Here is a 20949-nt window from a genome sequence, read left to right on the forward strand (position 1 = left end):
GATGGGTGCAAGATTCACAAGCAACAGGGGAAAGTAAATCAGGAAAAGAAAAAAACAAAAACACAAACAAAATAAAATGTTCTACTTTAAATCTTGTAGGAACAGATATGGGGCCTTAGCTTGCAAATGATCAAGATTCCTTTTCACCCATGGTTGGGTATCATGCAATTAATGCAATAATCCAATGGCTATATTTAAAGTTATATATGAAAGATCTTAGTTGGATTAGGACTGTTCTAGAACCAAGAATTGATAGCAGAATATGGATTGATCTCAGAAATCAGAACAACATACAAAAGTAAATAGATTAAAAACAGCAGTAAGGAAACTTAGATTTAATATCATTAAACAAGAAGCAGAAGCAAGAGTTGGATCATCCCACACGGTGTGTGACACACACACTCACACACTTAAGCCAATAACCTCCAAACTCAATCACAAACCGTAAAGTTCCTCATGGATCACAAAGAAAATAAAAAAAAAAAAATGCTGTAAATGACATTACAAACAGCCAAGGTCCTCATGGATCACAATTCAGGAAAATCACAAATCTTCACAACATCAGAAACCCACCTTAAAAAAGAAAAAAGATTTCAAAAAAATACCTTACACGAATCTACCGTTGCAATCGCCGGCGGCCGGCCTGAAGAACAGAAGAACCACGGTCACGGGTCGTCAGAAGTAGAAGGGACGGAGAAGAATGGAGAAGGAACCAGCCGCGGGAACTCGTTTTATCTCTGGTTTCCGCGAAGAATAATCCGGAAGAAAGTACGAGGATTTGATAATAGTGTAATAAATTAGATTAGAAAGCTTACCAAAAAAAATAATAAAAAATTAGATTTGAAAGAGGAAACAGAGTTGCCACTGTGGGTCAGGTATGTACGGACTAAACCGAAAAAATATTATTATTGGGGTGATCGATGTTTGGGTAGGATTGCAAGTGTTCTTGGTCGTCCGAGTTGCACCGATAGGAAGACGGTTCCATGGGTAAGTGGCTGTCTTTTGCACGCATTTGCATCTCCATCAAAGCCGCTGACAGGCTTCCTGCTTCTATTTTTATCGCTTAGGAAGATGGCACACTGGTTGAACAACCAGTACAGTGGTACACTATGACGTACTGGTCCCTTCCAATGACCATAAGTGAGGTTGTGAAGAATGACATGCACAGTTAGGGTCTTGTGCCAAGTAAGACCTCAGATAGAGCTTATTGGAGAGTAAGAATCCCCATTGTAGACACCCATGTAGCCATTAATCGATTCCAAAATCAGATCCCAAAACCATCTGAATTCGGAATTTTAATTGACACCCTTGAGTAAAATGTAACGTTTCCCACCTAATGTTTGTTTGGTTGGGTTGGTGATGGAGATGATGGCAATGGAAATGAGAATATGAATATGAACACGATTGTCCGCAAGCAACTGTGAGATGTTCGAAGTATTCATACCAATTGCAAGAACAATACAATCAGGAAAGGATCTCCAGAACAATAGTAAAGAAGAAGATCTCCGGAAACTCCCTTTGAAAATCTATTGAACTAGCAAACTAGTCTTCAAATGTACAGCTACTTAAGGGAACAAAAGAAACTGAAAACATAGTTTTAAAATTACAAAATACAGGTACAATTTACAAAACATACTTTTAAAAAGAACTCCAAGGAAGAGGGAGATATTTCCTAAGCTAGGAAAATAGGAAACCTTCCATTACAACAACAGCTTTGCCTCGAATCAGTACTCTTTGGTTTGCCTCATCTAAATGCAAGTCCAGTACTCCACCCCTTGGAGATGCCTAATCCAAAGAAAATGTATTATTGTTCCAGAAATCTCAAGTATGTGTTTGTGTGAAAAAACAAAAAAAAGAGAGAGAGTGAAGTAGTGAAAGAGGAATACCATGTATGCAACAAGATCGCATTTTCCCAGTTTTTTGCTCCAATAAGGCACCAAGGCACAGTGTGCACTTCCACAAACAGGATCCTGGAAGATAAATGGAAGTCATTTCAGATGAGCCAGACCCATTAAAGATACTAAGAGTCTAAAATTATGTTCAAAAAATCATTCTTCTTTACTCTAGAATCTTTTGAACAATCATTATGGTCCAGCAATGGAGTTTATTTGCAAATTAGGTGCAAGTTACAAAAAATATCTAATGGTTTTCTATTTGGGTTGAAAGTATATTTGCTCATAAAAGAGAAAAAAAAAAAAAAAAAACAGAGATGCAAACTTTGCAACATAGGGAGCAACCTGAAATAGCGAATCCATTTGTATTTCAATCAATGTGGAGAAAATTTGCAGAACTTGTAACATAAATCCTAATTACTAGAGACATGAAGATGTTGCCTAAACTCTCCTTTACTCATGTGAGGAAAAAAAATGTAGTTCGCCATACAGCAAAATGGAAGTCACATTTTGGCAGTTTCGTCGGAATAGTCAAAATTTTGACAATTGAAATTTGGAAAACAAGTCAATTACACTGCTGCCTATACATTGGGTGGGCTTCAAAATTTGAAATGCAGCCAATCTAGAGGGTTCTCGATAAACTGAATAGCCACATCAAATTTCAACTTGGCAAAAATCACAGTTGTCCACCAGGCTGCTCACCAAAGGCCGTTCCAAATACCTTTACCCATACATATACAAATATGCCCCCTGTTTATATTAGATATGTCATATATGTATTGGATATCAAAACTTTGTATCCATGTCCCTGCTATGTAGCTCCATTTAAATTAAGCACTAATACAACTGTTGACTAATTTGGTATCAAGATTTCAAAATGTTTGGTTCCTCACCCAGACTCTCTAAAAGCTTTCTATTTTTTCAGATGGTCTTAGGTCCCCACCCCTCTCCCTTCAATCACTGCATATGATAAATAATAGAATCAAACCATGTGAGAACAATTTGCTTCAAAACATATTGTTATTGTACAACTACTATTGCAAACAAGAGAGGATTTCTTTACACCAAGTCAGTCTCTACTATCTAAATTATAGAAAAACAACCAAGACAATCAGAGGACAGGAAAGCATTAGAACTAAAAAAAAAAAAAACTTGGAGAAGAAAAGATGAAAGATGCTTGCAATGTTCAACAACAATATTAAAAATGTTCGTAAGTTTGATACAACATTCATGCCAACAACTAGATGTATAGATCATATCCAACAAAGATATTATGGCACTTAAAATAGTGATAGTATGCATCCATATGACATGGTTACTACATAAAAAGAAATGACAAAACACTCAAGAGTTGAGATACATTCTTTCAAAACAAAAGGATACAGTCAAACAAAGAGTAAAAAGGAAAAGATAAGTGCAAGGAATCATTCTAATCCATTAACATAATTAAATGATAAAGTTTGGCGCACTCTTTCACATTTACTTCTACAACATAAGTTGTTGCTGTTTTGACCAAGTATTTCTCATAAAGAGAGTGACTAATTGTTTGTAAAAACTAGTTACCTCATTAATTCCAAACTTTGGACAAAAAAAGCGACTGAAGAAATCAAATCCAGATCCGTCGGGAGCAGGCCCTGTAATAATGAGCCCTCTTCCAGGACATTTTCGTATCTCATCAAATAATGGTTGTAAATCTGCAACAGTCTTTCCAGATGAGAGCTCGACCTAAGAAAATGCAACCAAGTTTCCTTTTTGAGTACAAATGTCAAAAATTCCTGTACTTGAACTAAAAAGAAGGCAACCACTTAGCTTCCAACAAACAGGTGGTGCCGGAGTGGGTAAACATTTTTTCTTATCCACAATGATACAACATAATAACATAGGACAGCCATAATTTCAAAATACATGCAATGCTACTAGCATTCCTTTGATAAACAAGAAACATGACATGGCCTAGGATTAAGAAAAGCAGAGGCTTCCAACTCTATCAATTCTTTAAATGAAAGTATCCAAGTTGTCGCCAAGTTAAAGCCCACCAAAAATGGGTTATTATAGTTGTTTCATGGATACTGATTCAAACCTACACAAATGATGCAACCTATTATATCCATAATCAAGTGTCATTATATATGAATGGGATAAAATAATTACAATGAGGTCATTGCTGGCTGTTTTACTTATATTGACCGCGGGAGCACCATTCAGGGTTTTAGGAAGTGATGGAATATCGGCAGATCCACACTCGAGCACAGGAACTGTAGGGAAGTCTAACTCTATAGAGCAGTGATCTTCTAGTTCGCCATCTGAGAACTTTGATGCATCCAAGTTTCTTACTGTAGGAACCCTTTTAGCAATCAGAACTCCAGATAGTGTGACAAACTCGATAACATTAGTTCTTGCTAGCTTGGATGCATAGAGAACATGTGCAGCTGCCAAGGTTCCATTCCCACAAAGCTTGAGCTATAGATAAAAATGAAAAATCAATTATGTGGGATTTTATTCATCAAAAGATGCAAAAAAACAACTGATCTATTGATAACTAGCCAATGTATGAAATTTAACAGAACCCATTGGTACTATACAATGGTAACTAGTGAATGGGGCATGGTAGAGATGGAATCATCATTCAATGAGTAACAATTGGTATATGGGTTAGCAAAGGCCCCAAGTGGGTTATTGAAACCATCCTACCTTCTCTCTCTCTCAAAAAGCAAAGCTCCAAGCAATGGTAGGTGATAATGGTGGCCAAATACTAGATATTACAACAGCAATCACTTAACATAAGTATCAGCCAAAAGACTGAAAAGAAGAGGAAAACTCATAAAACCCCCACGGTCTGAGTTATGACTCGATCAACCATACTATGTAGAAGACCTACTCTAAACCCATCTGTAATTCTTGAATAAAAGCTTAACAGCTCAAACTTCCACTTAACCTTGTCATTCGACCTAGAAAAAAAATCAAAATCAAGAATACCGAAACCTCCAACTCTCAGAACTACAGTGAGTACATTTCCAGGAAAACCAAAATCGACTTTTCTCTTCGAAATCCTCTACAGGGCATCTCAAGTTTTGTATCACTACAATAAATTGAATGTAAATTTTTTTTTCTCCAGGGCCAGAGTGATCGATGATGGAAGAAAATAAAACGAACCTCGTTCATAAGAGAAAACCAACGGAGATGGAACCGCTGGACAGAATGGCCATTCGACTGATCATTAATGTCCGACTGGGTAGACGAAATCGGAGTCAAGAAACACGTTACGGAAATGTTGAATTCCATGGCAACAGCTTGCATCCACTTCACATCTACCTCTGCTTCTTCTTCTTCCAATAAACACACCGCCGCGGGGTTTCCCTTAAACGCTGTATCAGTGAACGTGTCCACCTGTTTGGGTCATGCTTCATCTTAAAAACAAAATCTCAAAGCGTACCAAGAACAAGCATCAAAGAGCACAGAGTAAGAGAGAGAGAGAGAGAGAGACTACCACAGAGTACTTCAATGGACTCTTCACCATTTTTCTGAAGGGAGGCAGAAAGAGAGAACCGAAGAGAAACCCAGCAAAATTATTCACGTATTTCAGTCTTTCCTGTAATTTATAACCAAAACAGAAAGATAGAAAATGAGTGACACGGGATTAAAATCCTCTGCATTGCGGGCATCTGGCGGTTCACTACAGTGCGGTTGAAAGATCATCTTGCTTTCTTTCTCCCGCTCTGAGAACCCATATGGGATTAAAATCCTCTGCATTGTGGGCATCTGGCAGTGCAGTACAGTGCAATTGAAAGAAGTTTCATCTAACAGTGTGAACTCAATGGAGGGCAGGTTTTTATTTCTTCTTTTTTCTTGAGCTCAGTACCGTTGGACGTCGCATCTTCTACGTCTCAAGCTCTCAGATCCACACTATAGAGGATATTTTTTTTGACACAGGGGGTGAAAAAACCCTCTCCAGTGCGTCAATGATCCAGCCATCCAATGCACACTGGAGAGAATTCGGACTGGATACATGGGTTTTTGAGCATAAGTATAGTGTCTCTCCCCCTCTTATCATTCCCCCCCTTCTATCATTGAATAGTGGTATAATACAATGATATCATTACCGTCATCTTATATCAAATATATCAAATGGTGACAATTTAATATAATCATACATAATTACATAGAGAATATTTTTAAAAAAAATTCTATTTGGAACGTCAAGAGATTTGGAGTTCTAAAAATAAAGAGATTACAATTCTTGGCAAAAGTTTTTAGCCAACTAATTAAGGTGGAGAAAATCTCTTTATCCATTATGATTTGATGCTACAATTGGACTCCTTGGAATAATTAAAGATGATGATTTATTACATCAACTCTTACTCCTACTGTAGGTTTTACCTAAAGGTCAAATTTTATAACTGATTACCTAAAAAAAAAATTCTATAACTAAAGAGATTCTCTCTTCACTATGAGTATAACAGGAAAAAAAACAACCCACCTTTCACAAATATCCCTTAATACTTTTTCCCATCATGCAGTATGAGTTGTCTTTTGTGTGTGTGTTTTCTCTTTCATTGTGTAATTTCTTCGGCAAAAAATTGCTATTTTGGGCGTGGGATTACTGGTGTGGGCTGCACTCCAGAACAGAAAATTACTACCAATATATTACTCCCAAAAGATTTTGCTTTTGGTAGAGGCATTAAGAGTAACAGTGAATAGAATTTCAACCAATATATTGCTACCAAAAGATTTTGTTTTTGGTAGAGGCATTAAGAGTAATAGTAATTTGATGTTAGGTACTTGACTGATATGCCAAAAGCTCCAGAGCTGATGGAACACGTTAAATCAAGCCCTTTAATCTATCCCATACTAAACTAGCCCTATCTAGCACCCATACACTAGAGTGGGCCCCATTAGGCAATAGGTAGCCATTTCCAAGCGGTTCAACTCTGTTCCAGGGATTTTAGCCTGTCGGTAGATAACTCTTTCTTGACTGCTTTCACTCTATTCCAGATAGCTCTCTCCTAGGTCGTCTTTTTCATGACTCGAACCCATGACATGGTGACTGGCTCTGATACCAAATGTTAGGTACTTGATCAATACGCCAAAAGCTCCAGAACTGATGGAATGTGTTAAACCAAACCCTTTAACCTATCCTATACTAAACTAGCCCAATCTAGCGTCTATACACTAGAGTGGATCCCATTAGGTACATAACATTTGGGTACCAAAAAAAATAGCAAAAGGGAATGCTAACCAATCGTTGGCATGGCGTGGTGTACTAGTGCCCAAACAGAAGATCGACACACCCCCTTAAAAAGATGAAAAATGACCAAGAGATCTTTTCACGCTGGTCTATGTCTTGACGCTTGTAGAGGCCCAACACCTGTTAGCGTTCTTTTCTCCCAAAAAAGGTAATAGTAATTCTACAACTTCAATAATGGAAGAGGTCTGGGGAAAGATAGCATCAAACCCACACCCAAATACACACAAACCTCGCGAATAATTATCACCTCCAATTTGTGAGCACCTCCAATTCCTCTAATATGGGGAAGCGGATCCCACCTTGGATAGTGTTTTCGGGTAGGGGGTAGAGTGATCATTTCCGCTCCCATGTGAAGAATTGGAAGAATTAGAGGGGACAGCGAATTGGAGGGGATAACGATTAAATCCCACGTCATCCTTGTGAGACCCGCTTAGTTCTTAAATGCATACAGGATACTCTAGAAGCCCAAATCCAAACCCACATGTGATTTAAATGTAGCGACTTTTTGTTTTTTTTTATGAAAGTGTAATCACACAAACCACATGCCAATCCCAAAAATGTAACCCAGTGTAGTGATTTTCAGTCAAAGTTAATAACGTTCTCTCAGCAAGTGTCACAATTAATCAAACTTCTGGCCTGTGTGCCGTGAAACGAAAGATAACGGCTTGACCGAATTTGCTACTTGCAACAACAAAAGTCATCAACGTTTCGTTAGGTGATAATGTTATTATGGCTACCCTGAATTTAGCTCCCAAATCTACCACATTCAATACTCCCCAGCATGGTAGGCACCTATGAGTTATGTACCTAAAGAACTAATAAAGTAGTGTTCCTCGAGTCGGGTCGTCTGGATCGTGTATCAAATAGAGTTAAGAATTCATGGCCCGGCAACAGCAGACCCTACTACTGTCCTCTTAAATGTTTTCAGATGAATTATAGACCTTAATTTAACACCACTACTATTACACAATCAATTGATAGATCCTCTCATTAGCATGCACAATAATTTTGATTCTTCTTCAAATACTAATCATGAAATAAACTTACATATTTTATGTTGCGCAAGTTTTTCTGAACCATCCATAGGCCTAATGGGATGGGTTTACTGTTTTTTACTTGATGGTCAGAGTGTTTTAACATCTACAGGATTTACTGTTTCAACCGATGAAATGAAGGTTGAGCTACATGGAATCTTACAGGGGTGGAAATACGTTGTGACTGATAAAATCCAACTAAAAGAAATATGGATGAATAACCGGATTCTACATGTACAGCCTTTTGGTAGCCAAACAGGATAATAGTGTTCCTTGGCATATCATCCCTATCTTTTTTGAACTGACTGAACTAACCTCCAACTTCTCAACTGTACAGTTTAAGTACAAAAACAATATGTGGTCCCGTATTTTGTGCTCTCTAGCTACTTTCTCTATTACTAATAGAACTGTTATCCACCCTTTTCTTTATGATGTAAACACGTTTTGCTCTCTCTAATGTTACAAACTATTTTTCCTCATAAAAAAAAAATAGAGTCAAGAAAATGGGAAAATTTCACGGAGCCCCTTAGAAATATATCAAATATCATGGACATCCCAAACATTGTAAAAATATCACAAACACCCCTTATTTTATGACTTTATTTCAAGTTAGTCCACTCTGTTAGGTTTCTGTAGTTAATTAGTAACTATTAACTCTTTTTAAATGTCAAAATTACCCTTATCACAATGTGAACTCCCCATAATACCCTTGAGGTAAAATCCCAAATACAAACACCATTATATCTTCATCGTCTTCGTTGGGCGGAAGGCGGAAGAAGCAAGAACAGGGAAAGGGACTTCTGCAATCGACGCCATTTTTTGACCCATTGTCTTCACAGAAACCGAAGCTGTATGAAGCAGCAAATTTCTCTTCGATGTTCTTGAGTGAGTTAGAAGAGTTGGGGGAGGGGAGAGGGGAGGGGAGAGTGTGAACAAGGAAGGAGGTGAAGGTGGGATGAAGGGTAGTAGTAAGGTAAGGGTAAATTTAGAAATATTTTTATTTAGAATAGGACTAACCAACAAAACGCCTCTTTTGAGAAAATAGGTACCTCATAAGTCTTTTTAACAAATGTTGGGCACCTCAGGTGTATTTTACCTTTATTTTTTTGAAGTAATAAAATAAAGGGAACCCAATCTTACAGTTTGTTCTTAAGAATAATATCAAAAGTATAAATAAAATAATGATTTTTAACTGAGGATCTCATGATCATCCCTCCCAAATCGTTTCTATCAAAACTGTCTTTAGAATGGGCTGATAGAATACAATAACCCTAGCCAGAATATATGATAGATATTGAAACATAAAAAGCAAGAACTAGGGTTTCGACTTATCAGAAAAACAGGGTTTCGAAAGGCCATTTGGATAGATCATCTCAACCATTCGTAGGCGCGTGCAGATAAGAATAAAAAAATAGGTAAAAAGAACTCCGAATGGAAGGTTGTAATGACCGCCCTATTAATTATGCCATGCATGTATCCATTAGCCCCACGTTGGCACAGGGGCCACATTGCCTTTAGGAGAACCCCTCCCAGAAAAATATATTGATTACATGTGCCACAAATTCCTTTGCATGAAGGAGAAAATGACCTGGTTAATATAAGGATTTAAGAAACGCTTACAAGTCGCACTCTAGACGTAAATAACCGCCTTGCCCCATGAAAAGGTGAAAATCCCATGTGACAGGGCGGTCATTTCTAAGGCGTTTAGGTACTCATGTGTCTAGGCATTAGAGTCACGACTAGAGTACTAGTTAGTGTTCCTTTTACCTTAATATAATTTTGGAGAAATATTCTCTTTAGGAGAGTGTATCCTCTGCATCTAGATATATGAAAGTAAAATGATCACCTCGCCCCCATGAAAGTCGGTAATGATTGTTCTGTGTTGCCGCACGCACTCCCATTGGCCCCGTGCGAAGAGCCACTCTCCCCCCACAAAGACTCTTGTCCTTTGAAAATTTTTGTCAAAATGCATAACTTAGTCTAAACATTTGACTAAAAAAGAAGCATTTCCAGTAACATTTCATCAACCACCAAAGGAGGAAATGCATATAATTTTGACCAAAAAAAAAAAAAGAAGTGCATATAATTAATTCTTTGTACAGAAAGAGATAGAGAGATACATGTACGCAACGCCCAGGTGTCGCACACTAAAATATTTTTTTGGTAAAGTTAAGGCATGTTAATGGGCGGCACCAATAGAAAAAGATCCTTTCCAACTCCAACTACTCTTCAACCATTTAGCCACGGCGGGAAAGAGACATGCATCCCCAAGTGTTGGTAGGTGTTGGAATATGTGTCCAAGTCCTTCCAGCTGTTGGATTGTAATTGGAAAAGAATTGCACGTGCAAGTAATTCGAGAAATTCATATCCCACACTAAATAGTGCACCTTTTCCCATATAATATATATAGATATCCTAATTGACTATAAACACATGACGGCATATGGTATATTTAACGCATTCCAATTTATTGAGATATTTGACACTCAGCTAGCAAATGGCAAATATCTTGACTCTTGAGTTTTTAAGTTCATTAAAAAATGAGGCAATTTTTGGGTTAAATTTTGCTGCTACATTGGTAGCAGAAATGTTCCTGCTACAAGGCTGGCAGCCAAGGAAATGGGATCTTAAGGGGTATTTTAGAAAATACTAAAACTTAGGAGGGTATTTATGAACCCAAAGGGGAAGTGAATTATTCCATTTCCTTGGCGGCTAGCCTTGTAGCAGGAACATTCCTGCTATGTGCGTAGCAACAAAATTTTTTCCGCAATTTTTGTCACTTTAGATACTCACCTTATATTTACACTATGTCCTGTATTTTGAACTTTTTTTTTAATTCTCCCCTAGAATCATTGTTCCACCTCTCCTTCTCCCCTGGTATTTTAAAAATCCTAGAATACCCCTCTCTTCCAGTAGACCCATCACCACTAACCAACTACCCCGTCACCACTGCTCCCCGCCCTCGTCCTCCCTGCCCACCTTTTTCTGCAACTTCTGAACTGCCTCCACCCCAATCTTTGCCTTACCTACCTACCCACACCCAACCCCACCCTATATAACCGTCCCCTCATGCACTGCTCATTGAGGAGAACAGAGAGAGACTCAAGTGATGGGTCATGAGACTACAGGAAGAGATGGGTAATCTGGGGTTTTTGAAATCCCAGGAGCGAAGGAGATGAGAAACTTTGTTTGTAGGGGAGAATAAAAAAAAAAAGTTCAATAAGGAAGTGATATTAATTACCCCAAGAAGTATATATATTCTTGTACGTAATCAGGAACGACTTGCTTAGCACACTATCCTTCTTTTTGACATTATTTAACATATTAGAATATTAGATATTAGATATTCTTGTGCGTAATTAGGAGCGACTTGCTTAGCACATTATCCTTCCCTTTTTTTTCTTTTTAAGAAGGGGGAGGGGGAGGTAACAACCAGGAGGTCTTGAGTGTCGAGACTCGACACCTCCTAGTTAGCATGGGCATGAAGCGCACCACAACATACCAATTGCACTAGGCAGATGTTGTTACTATACTTCCTTTTTCTCTCAAAGACATTATTTAACAACATATTAGGTATGGGTTCTATCTCAATTCAAAATTGCATTGGTTTCTTTTGCATTTGCTTCCCAAAATTTGATCATTCTGAATCATCTCTGAACAATGGCACTTCATCAGCTTATTCTAGTTTTCAACATTCTCCTCTTTGCTGCTGGGAGCTCATTGAGGCTAGTAGAATCAGTACTCACCGTGGTAGAAGGATGATGGTAGTAAGGAATAACAACAACGAGACAGATCGACTTGCTTTGCTGGAGTTGAAACAAATAATTGTTGATCCTTACGGAGCATTAAGTTCTTGGAACGATTCCATGCATTTCTGCAATTGGGTAGGGATCACATGTGGCACCGCCCAGCAACAACAACAACAACGGGTTATCGAGTTGGTTTTAGATGGGAAGAGCTTGGGAGGTAACATATCTCCTTCAATAGGGAATCTCACTTTTTTGCAATACCTCAGCTTTGAAAACAATAGCTTTCTTGGCAAAATCCCCCAAGAAATCGGTAATCTAAATCAACTACAGTACATTTCCTTTTATAACAATACTCTCCAAGGAGAACTTCCTACCAGCTTGGCCAACTGCACTCTTTTAAGAGAAATCGACTTCTCCCGTAACAACCTTGTGGGGAAGATTCCAGTTGAATTCACCTCTTTGTCAAAGCTAGACATAATTTCCATTAATTACAATGGCTTAACAGGAGAAATACCAGCTTCTTTTGGGAACATTTCCACCATCCGAGTTATCTCTTTGGCTAGAAATGGATTGCAAGGGAGCATTCCTGAATCTCTTGGTCAGCTAACAAACTTATATTATCTATCACTTCCTCTGAACAACCTGTCTGGCACGTTCCCTGTCTCACTATATAATCTCTCATCTCTTCAATATATTTCTCTACTAGGAAACCAAGTGCATGGGAGCCTTCCACAGGACATTGGCCTTACTCTTCCAAATCTCAAACCACTAGGAATTTCAACAAACCTTTTCTCAGAGAGGTTTCCAAATTCCATCTCCAATATTTCAACACTTGAAATAATAGATCTCTCTCATAACAGTTTTATTGGACCAATCCCTAACAACTTAGGCTATCTTCAAAATCTTCAATTATTCCTTATGGAAGAAAATCAATTTGGAATAGGGGAAGCTAGTGATTTAAATTTTGTAAATTCTTTGGTCAATTGTACAAATCTAAGGACTGTGAACCTAATACTTAATGGTTTTCAATGTCCCCTTCCCAACTTTAAAGCCAATCTCTCAACACAGCTCTCAATCCTTCATTTTGGATGGAATCTAATATCTGGAACCATTCCTGCTAGTATTGAGAATCTGGTGAACTTAACCTCATTGGACATGGAGGTTAATTTTCTCGAAGGTAATATTCCGTCTAGTATAGGGAAGCTTCCAAAACTTCAAAGACTATTCTTAAATATGAATAGACTTTCAGGACAGATACCTTCCTCTACAGGCAATCTCACTCTTTTGTATGAACTTCATTTAGATTTCAACAATTTGAATGCAAGTATTCCTTCCAGCACTGGAAATTGTCAACAATTACAGTTCCTAACCCTTAAAAACAATAGCCTTCAAGGTCCAATACCTAAACAACTTTTTCTTATTTCCTCCTTATCAATGTATCTTGACTTGTCTTATAATTCTCTGGTCGGTTCCCTACCAATAGAAATTGGTAACTTGAAGAGTCTTTCTACAATAGATATTTCCAAAAACAGATTGTCTGGAGAAATCCCCTCCTCCATTGGTGATTGTAATAGTTTGCAACAGCTTTATATGTGGGGTAATTTCTTTGAGGGAACCATTCCTCAATCTTTGAGTCTTTTGAAGGGCCTTCAAGATTTAGATCTCTCATACAACAACTTATCAGGGCAAATCCTGATAGATCTACAAAATCTTTTAGCATTGAAGAGTTTAAATTTATCATTCAATAATCTTGAGGGGGAGGTACTTGCAATAGGAATCTTTGGAAATGCAAGTGAGATTTTAGTGAATGGAAATGATAAGCTTTGTGGGGGAATTGCAAAGTTATAACTACCTACATGCACAAACAATGGACCTATGAAGCAAGAAAAGACCAATGTTTTAGTTTTGGCGATAATCGGTGGGGTTCTTGGTTTTCTTTTGATTTCTTCCGTTCTTACGTTTTTTTGGATAAGAAAATCAAAAAGTAAACCTCCATCCACACCATAATCGACAACGGGTTCTTAAAGCTTTCTTACAGAGAGCTCTTCCAAGCTACTGGAGGATTTTCTTCAACTAATTTCATAGGTTCTGGTAGTTTCGGCTCTGTATACAAAGGGATTATCGGCCAAGATGAAACCATTGTGGCAGTCAAGGTACTCAACCTTCAAAATCCAAGAGTTTACAAGAGCTTTATGGCTGAATGCAAAGCATTAAGAAACATTCGGCATCAAAATCTTGTCAAGATTTTAACTTCCTGTTCAAGTCTTGATTCAAAAGGAAAAGATTTCAAAGCCCTTGTCTATGAGTTCATGGCAAATGGGAGTCTAGATGATTGGTTGCATCTGCCGATGGAGGAACATAATCATTCAAGGAATTTAAGCCTTCTTCAAAGATTAGACATCGCAATTGATGTGGCTTCTGCATTGGATTACCTTCATTGTCATTGTTATGCAACAATTGTTCATTGTGATTTGAAGCCGAGCAATATTCTACTTGACAGTGACATGACTGCACATATTAGTGATTTTGGTTTGGCGAGACTACTTTTTGAACCTGACGACAATTCATCTGAGGCTCAAAGTAGTACCATTGAGATAAAAGGATCTATTGGCTATGCTGCTCCAAGTAACAAATAAACTATACAATTTTATTTTAAGTTATGAATGTATTAAATTTGGAATCTATAGTTCTAGATACCCATTATCAAGTTGTATCTATCTATTCTAATCAAAATTTGTTGTAGGCTCTTAAACATAACCCATGATGATTTTGAAAAAGGGTCCTGAATAAAAGATTTGGTTTTGTTAGGTTAATATTTCAATCCAACTATTGTTGGATATTCAGATCATGTTCTTAATAGTTGATTGATTATATCAACATATATACTTTCTATCCTAATTAGAGTGGATCATGGTTTTATCCATATTCATTGCAATTAGGAATTTAATTCGCTATACTATGAACACATTATTTGGTATCTAATTGGACTGAATTTGGCTAGATTGGATTCTTTTTAACCTAATCAAAGAATCATGGTTACCAAATTGAAGAAATGATCATATAACTCGCTACTTTTGAGTAATGTGATCATAATTTCTATATTTCAGACTATAATTTCTTGTAGGGAAAAAGAATGATACTTGGTCACATGGCTCCTGCACATATACATAGGAGCACGCGAAAGTATCACCTTGCCCCCATAAAATCAAAACGGCATCTATGTTGATGCCCTTGTGTGCACTGTCATTGGCCCCCATGCTATTGCAGGCACTACATGACCAGATTATGAACTCTTGCCCTTTCTTGTATTATATAAAAAATATGCAAATCTCTTATGGTTGTACTAACATTGAGAGGTTTCTACATTTCAGAATATGGCATAGGTGGAAGGGCAACTATACAAGGGGATGTGTTTAGCTATGGGATCCTTTTATTGGAGATGGTCACAGGAAAAAGGCCAACAAATCAAATGTTTATTGATAACTTGAATCTCCATAACTTTGCAAATGCATCTTTATCTGTATGTGTGATGCAAGTTTTAGATCCCACACTCTTACCCAAAGAACATACAGAAGAGAATGAAAAATGTGTCATCAGCAAAACTGAAGATTGTAGTCATAGGATAGATAAATTGCAAGATTGCGTAACATCAATAATTGAAATTGCACTCTAGTGCTCTATGGAATCGCCTAGAGAATGTATGCACACAAACGATGTTGTGAGGGAATTACGTTTAATCAAGGGAGATTTTCTTGAAACATGAATCAATCAATATAGAGCAACTACGTCAGATTAGAAGGTGATTCTGATCATTGCCTTTGTAGATACTTTGTTGTCTTGACCGCTTAATGGTCATGACAAAACTGGGAAAAAGAAAGTTACAGGTAAGTTGTTACAAATGTCGTGGTCCTATATCTTGGCAGTCTTTCAAGCATTTATGATAATGCTTATCTATGGTCTTGACATTTGCAACTCTTACAAGAAATGCCTATGGCATGTTGATTGAATTTTTGATTGTGAATGGATTAAAATTGTGTTTTCTTCTTCTCTTTTGGATTTCAAAACTAAGGTTATTCCTGTTGGATTAAAATTCAAAAGATTCAAAATCACTTTTGTACTTTCCCTCCTTTTTTTTCAACTTTTCATTTCCCTCACTTTATTTAGTTTTGTTTCCCTCCTATTCCCTCCTATTCATCATTTTGAATTTACACTTGTTATGGTTGGAGCTAAAAGCAAGCATGGAATATGGGAATCTACTACTTTTTAGTTCCACATTGCTTAGCTTGAAAGAGGTGAACTTGTATATAAGTTTACTTGAGTCCTTAAGGGACATAGGGTTCTATGGGAAGTCTCTCTTCTTTCATGGGTGAGGTTGGGGTCCGGGGTGCTTTTCACACACGCGGTCACCGAGCCGAGCAGAGCCGAGGTCGGGGTCGGGTGTGGGTGTATATATATTTATTTTTTTTATATTTTGAATTTAAGTTCGAAGGACATACACCTTAACATAGAGGCACCAGTTGGATACATGTATTGATATAAAGATATATAAGGATACAGTCACATCTGTACGTATTCAAGGATGCCTGTATACGTACGGTCACCTCTGCATGTATACAGGGATGCCTGCATACGTACAGACTTACCCCTACATCTCTTTAAATACCATAGAGCAAACAGAAGGAATATAACGTGCTTCTGGGCTCATACCAAAGAGTGTGTTTTTCTCTGACAGAAAGTGTTCTAAACCAGAGAGCATATCTTTTCTCTTCGTTTTTGTTCCTTCCTTCCGTATTCTTTATAAGAGCATTGAGTGTAGCTTTTGGGCCCCTTCTGTAATCACTTCGGAGTGCTGTCTAAAAGTGGTTAGTGGATTGTTTTATCTTGGAGGTGTAATCGCAAGTCAACCCGGTTCTGCACTTCTAAGGGGCGATTAAAGACCTTAAGGAGAGTGTCTTTTGATACGACTCAATCCAAACCTTTGTCTGCAACGAACTGCCAGTCACTAGTAAGTGTGTGTTATTTATTTGCGTTACTGTTGTATAACGTGACTTATACTTTTTGTCTTTCAGCATATAGTACTTACATAACAATTCCTTGTTATTCATACATTATCAACTCTCTAGAGCTAAAAATTTTGATTTGAAGCACGTTTAGTTGTGTTGCAATTGGAATTGGTATTAATTGGTTTACCTTTTTGGAGTTAAGACAAAAAAATGTCTCACTTAACTGTTAATGCCAAATCTTTGAACCAGTACCCTAATCGGTCCCAGTTCGTAATCAATCCAAAGACCAAAACGTCAATCAATAGAATTCAAAGAAATTGGTTTTTATCATATTTGGGTCCATACACAATTTATGATAAAATTAGACAAAGATCTATGAAACATAAATCACGTGGACTCAGTGACTCATTTTAATATGAGACATACTTGGCTCAAGAGAGTGAATAGTGAGTGATAAACCTAAACACCCATACATAAATGCCTATAGTTGATACTTGATTGTTTCTAACCAGTTAATCAACTCAGCCCAGTTCTAATTCTAAAGTATGAATCACTCTAATGACTGGGGCGAGAATCGACCTATTAATAATTGTTTCCAATCGATTTCGATTTTTTAGGCGCTCAGTTCATGGACGGAACCCTCTGGATGCACCACCCAAGGGCTTCCAAGATGAAGGAATTCCTCTTGAATACGCAGTGTTTCAATCATCTCAAGACGACATTTTATCCCTGTGATCTAAGGCGAAAACTTTAATTCATCAGTATGATAGGAGATGGGGCTTAGCGATGTCGTTTAGCTTTGGTTGTTTATTCTGACGCCGTGGCTCTGATACTAGTATTGTACCTGAATCTAGAGAAGGACAATAGAGAATTCAAGAGTTTTTAGGTCTCCACTTATGATTTCCCACAATCTCGCTTGTATATCTTTCTATCTCACAACCCCATCTTCTTATAGTTGGTTTAGGAGACTATAGAGCCGTTAGAGATAAGGCACATACGGAAATCACGAATTCGCCCATCTTGACCATTATTATTGTGGGTCTTTTCATCCGTTAACTGCGGATATGGATGAGGCCACATGGCCACATCACCAATAAGTTTTGATGGAACTTGTGACCTTTATGACCTTTATGTTGGAATGTCCAAATAAGTTGAAATGTTAATCACACTCAATAAACTAAAGTACATAATAGATCAAAGATTTAAATTGATGACTTCTTTGGTTATCAAAAAGAGGTTGTCCACACAGATATACACATTTCCTAATAATTTGGTGGGTCTGGAACTTGTAATTGATAATGCCCCCTGTTCCCCAATGTTATTTTCATGCCAACCGAGGCCTTGGAGGAAAGAATACCACCACCTTCACCATGGATGGACAAATAAAAAAACTCGGTCATTTTGTTTAGGGAGAATGTTCATTGTGCTGCAGCGCAGGCTGCGCTCAAGCACATGGGCAGCCTGTGTAGGGGGCAGGGTGGTCATTATGCCCACCCCCATGTGCCTGTGGGTAGCCTGCGCTGTGGCACAGAGAACAATGCCCCTTTTGTTTATTTCTAAAGTGATACCCTTACTGGTGGAAATTCTAGTAAAGAAAACGCACCGAGAGTGCATACTTCATATACGGTTCAGATTGAAAATACATCATCCAAGCGGCTATAATGACACACGTACACCATTGACATTCTCAAAAAAAAAAAAAAAAAAAAAAATTTTCCTTTTTGGAGTAAAATAATTTTCTTATCCTTCCTTTCTATGATAGTTTGATACTTTTCTTATAAAAGTTTCTTAGTTTCTGAAGAGCAAGTAATAACTGTGCACATTTACTTGTGCCATGTAAAAACGTGATTTAGTTATTATGACTGTTGAATTTTCTAGAGAATGGTCTTGATTCATTACATGTAAATTTTCACTTTCAAATTCAAACATTTACTCTCTCAACTAATGACTTTCCACTTATGTTTATGTAGACATGAATCCATGTGATAATCCTATTTTTAACCACTTGTCAAATTCTGTTTGGATTGAAACTTAGACATGTGAGCAAGGAATATCGAGGTCTACAATCTACATGCACACAAAATCCCACCCCGATAAAGCTATATCAAGTGACAGATGACATACATGTATAATACCGTAATAAAATCATGTAGTCAGAACATTGTCAAAATCTGGCCAACCTGTAGAAGGCATTGCGAGACAACCAGAGGCAAAGGGTAAAATACGAGGTATTTTATTACTTAGCCTGACTTTTGTGGAAGGTTTAACAATTTATGGACTGGTCGTGGCATTAGTACTTTTATTTGCAAACCCTTTTGTTTAATCCTAGCAAAGATAAAATACTTTTTTTATTGCTTTGGACTTTCGATTAAGATTTCATTCCTACAATCACATATTCATTGAGACAATATCTCACGAGAGGGTCTAATTTATGAGAATATTGAATTAGCGGATCCACTCATTTTCTTCCTTCCCGCCCTTAGTCTAGTGGAAACCTCCCCCCCCCCCCCCCTCCAACCCATTTTTTTTCTTCTTAGCTAGGAAGCATTGCAACAAAAAAATAGGCATTTCGGAATTGACATGAGGCCTGAGACCTAATTCTAACAAGTACCTTTCTTATTAGAACTTCAATTGAAATAATCAAAAGTAAACCATTTCAAAATGAAATAATATATTAATGTATATTTAATTTAAAAATAAAAAAATTAATAAATAAAATTAACCAAAACAAAAAAGGTCGAAACACTTTCCATATATATAAATAGAAAGAGATAGATTAGAAATGACATCTCTTATGTCAATGACACCAAAGGATATTAAATGAATGAAATTGAGATATGGATGAAATATAATAAAATAAAGTCATTTTAAGATTCCCTATAAAATGAGGCATGGAACAAAACGACTACGGAGAAATTTGAATGCACAAGGGTATTTATATAGCAACGATTTAATATAGCCGCTATTGAACTTTATTTTATTATAAAAATGATTTTTATTATAAAATAAACTAAGGGAAAAGGGTTCATGAACGGTTGCACATGGCCTTCGAAACCTCATCAAATAGAGGTCATTTCGAACCCCCTATTATTCCCATCTGACGTTCTGAGCACAACTATGCATGATGGACGACTGTGACCATTTTAGTATAAGAAAATAATTTCTATTAGTAGCAGGAATATTTTACCGCTAAAAGTAAAATGTTTCATTAAAAAAAAAAATCCACCCTTATCAGAATAAAACAAAAAATCCACCCTTATCAGTTCCGATTGGGGTAGGTTTCTCCCCTCCACCACCATTCCCTAGGCAACAGGGCCAGGTTTGACTGGGTTTTCTAAAATCCCAATCCAACCCTAAGTCCAAGCCCAACCTGGCCTAGAGGTCCTTATCGGGCTCAGCCCAGCTCATCCCTGATAGGAGCGCGTTGGGCTGGATTGGCACTGATTGATCCGATTCTGGTCCTGACCCCTAAGGATTAGAATCGTTAAGAAACCGAATTGATTGCCCAGAACTGGACCAATTGACACCCCTACCTTGCCATTTGCATCCATCAATCACGGTGTGTTTTTTAATAAGAACCCAGCCAATCATGTTTGCATTCTCACGTTTTTATTATTATTATTTTTTTAAGTAATAAAATAAACTCAATCTTATATTTTGTTCTTAAGAATAATATCAAAAGAATAAATAAAATGATGATTTATAACTGAGGATCTCATGATCATCCCTCCCGATCCCTTTCTATCAAAACTGTCTTTAGAATGGGCTGATAGAATACAATAACCCTAGCCAGAATATATGATAGATATTGAAACAAAAAAAGGAAAACAAGAACTAGGGTTTCGAAAGGACACTTGGAGATAGATCATCTCAACCATTCATAGGCGTTGCAGATAAGAATAAAAAAAATGGGTAAAAAGAACTCTGAATGAAAGACTGTAATGACCGCCCCGCCCCACGAAAGGTTGTAATGACCGCAACACAGGGATCACGTTGCCTTTAGGAGAACCCTCTCTCAAAAAATAT

At 37.3% G+C, this 20949-nt stretch overlaps 3 protein-coding genes across 3 annotated transcripts; 2 read left to right on the top strand and 1 right to left on the bottom strand.

Moving 5' to 3' along the window:
* Window positions 1–1590: 1590 nt before the first annotated feature.
* LOC122671337 (uncharacterized isomerase BH0283-like) lies at window positions 1591–5445 on the bottom strand. Its single transcript, XM_043868491.1, has 6 exons — window positions 5380–5445; window positions 5046–5279; window positions 4044–4352; window positions 3456–3617; window positions 1887–1970; window positions 1591–1785 (listed from the first exon to the last, which is right to left on the bottom strand). Exons 1-6 carry the CDS (start codon window positions 5407–5409, stop codon window positions 1678–1680), a joined length of 927 nt encoding a protein of 308 aa, XP_043724426.1. The 5' UTR covers window positions 5410–5445; the 3' UTR covers window positions 1591–1677.
* A 6301-nt stretch (window positions 5446–11746) lies between these two features.
* LOC122672536 (LRR receptor-like serine/threonine-protein kinase EFR) lies at window positions 11747–13768 on the top strand. The gene has a single exon (XM_043869999.1). The coding sequence runs from the start codon at window positions 11747–11749 to the stop codon at window positions 13766–13768; it is 2022 nt and encodes a 673-aa protein (XP_043725934.1).
* A 158-nt stretch (window positions 13769–13926) lies between these two features.
* LOC122672537 (probable LRR receptor-like serine/threonine-protein kinase At3g47570) lies at window positions 13927–14556 on the top strand (the record flags this gene model as incomplete). Its single annotated transcript, XM_043870000.1, has 1 exon — window positions 13927–14556. A coding segment is annotated over one exon (630 nt), but the record flags the coding sequence as incomplete, so codon positions are not given.
* Between the last annotated feature and the right edge of the window lie 6393 nt (window positions 14557–20949).

Source organism: Telopea speciosissima, chromosome 8 (genome assembly GCF_018873765.1).
Source record: "Telopea speciosissima isolate NSW1024214 ecotype Mountain lineage chromosome 8, Tspe_v1, whole genome shotgun sequence".
In the NCBI taxonomy this organism is placed as follows: Eukaryota; Viridiplantae; Streptophyta; class Magnoliopsida; order Proteales; family Proteaceae; genus Telopea; species Telopea speciosissima.

Excerpts from the sequence above, each read along its gene's own strand:
- LOC122671337 (XM_043868491.1), bottom strand. The coding sequence starts at position 5,409 with ATGGTGAAGAGTCCATTGAAGTACTCTGTG. Across the intron at positions 4,353-5,045 it reads GGTTTTCTCTTATGAACGAG|CTCAAGCTTTGTGGGAATGG; the intron begins GTTCGTTTTATT and ends TTTTATCTATAG. Across the intron at positions 3,618-4,043 it reads CAGCCAGCAATGACCTCATT|GTCGAGCTCTCATCTGGAAA; the intron begins GTAATTATTTTA and ends GCATTTTCTTAG.
- LOC122672536 (XM_043869999.1), top strand. The coding sequence starts at position 11,747 with ATGGGTTCTATCTCAATTCAAAATTGCATTGGTTTCTTTTGCATTTGC.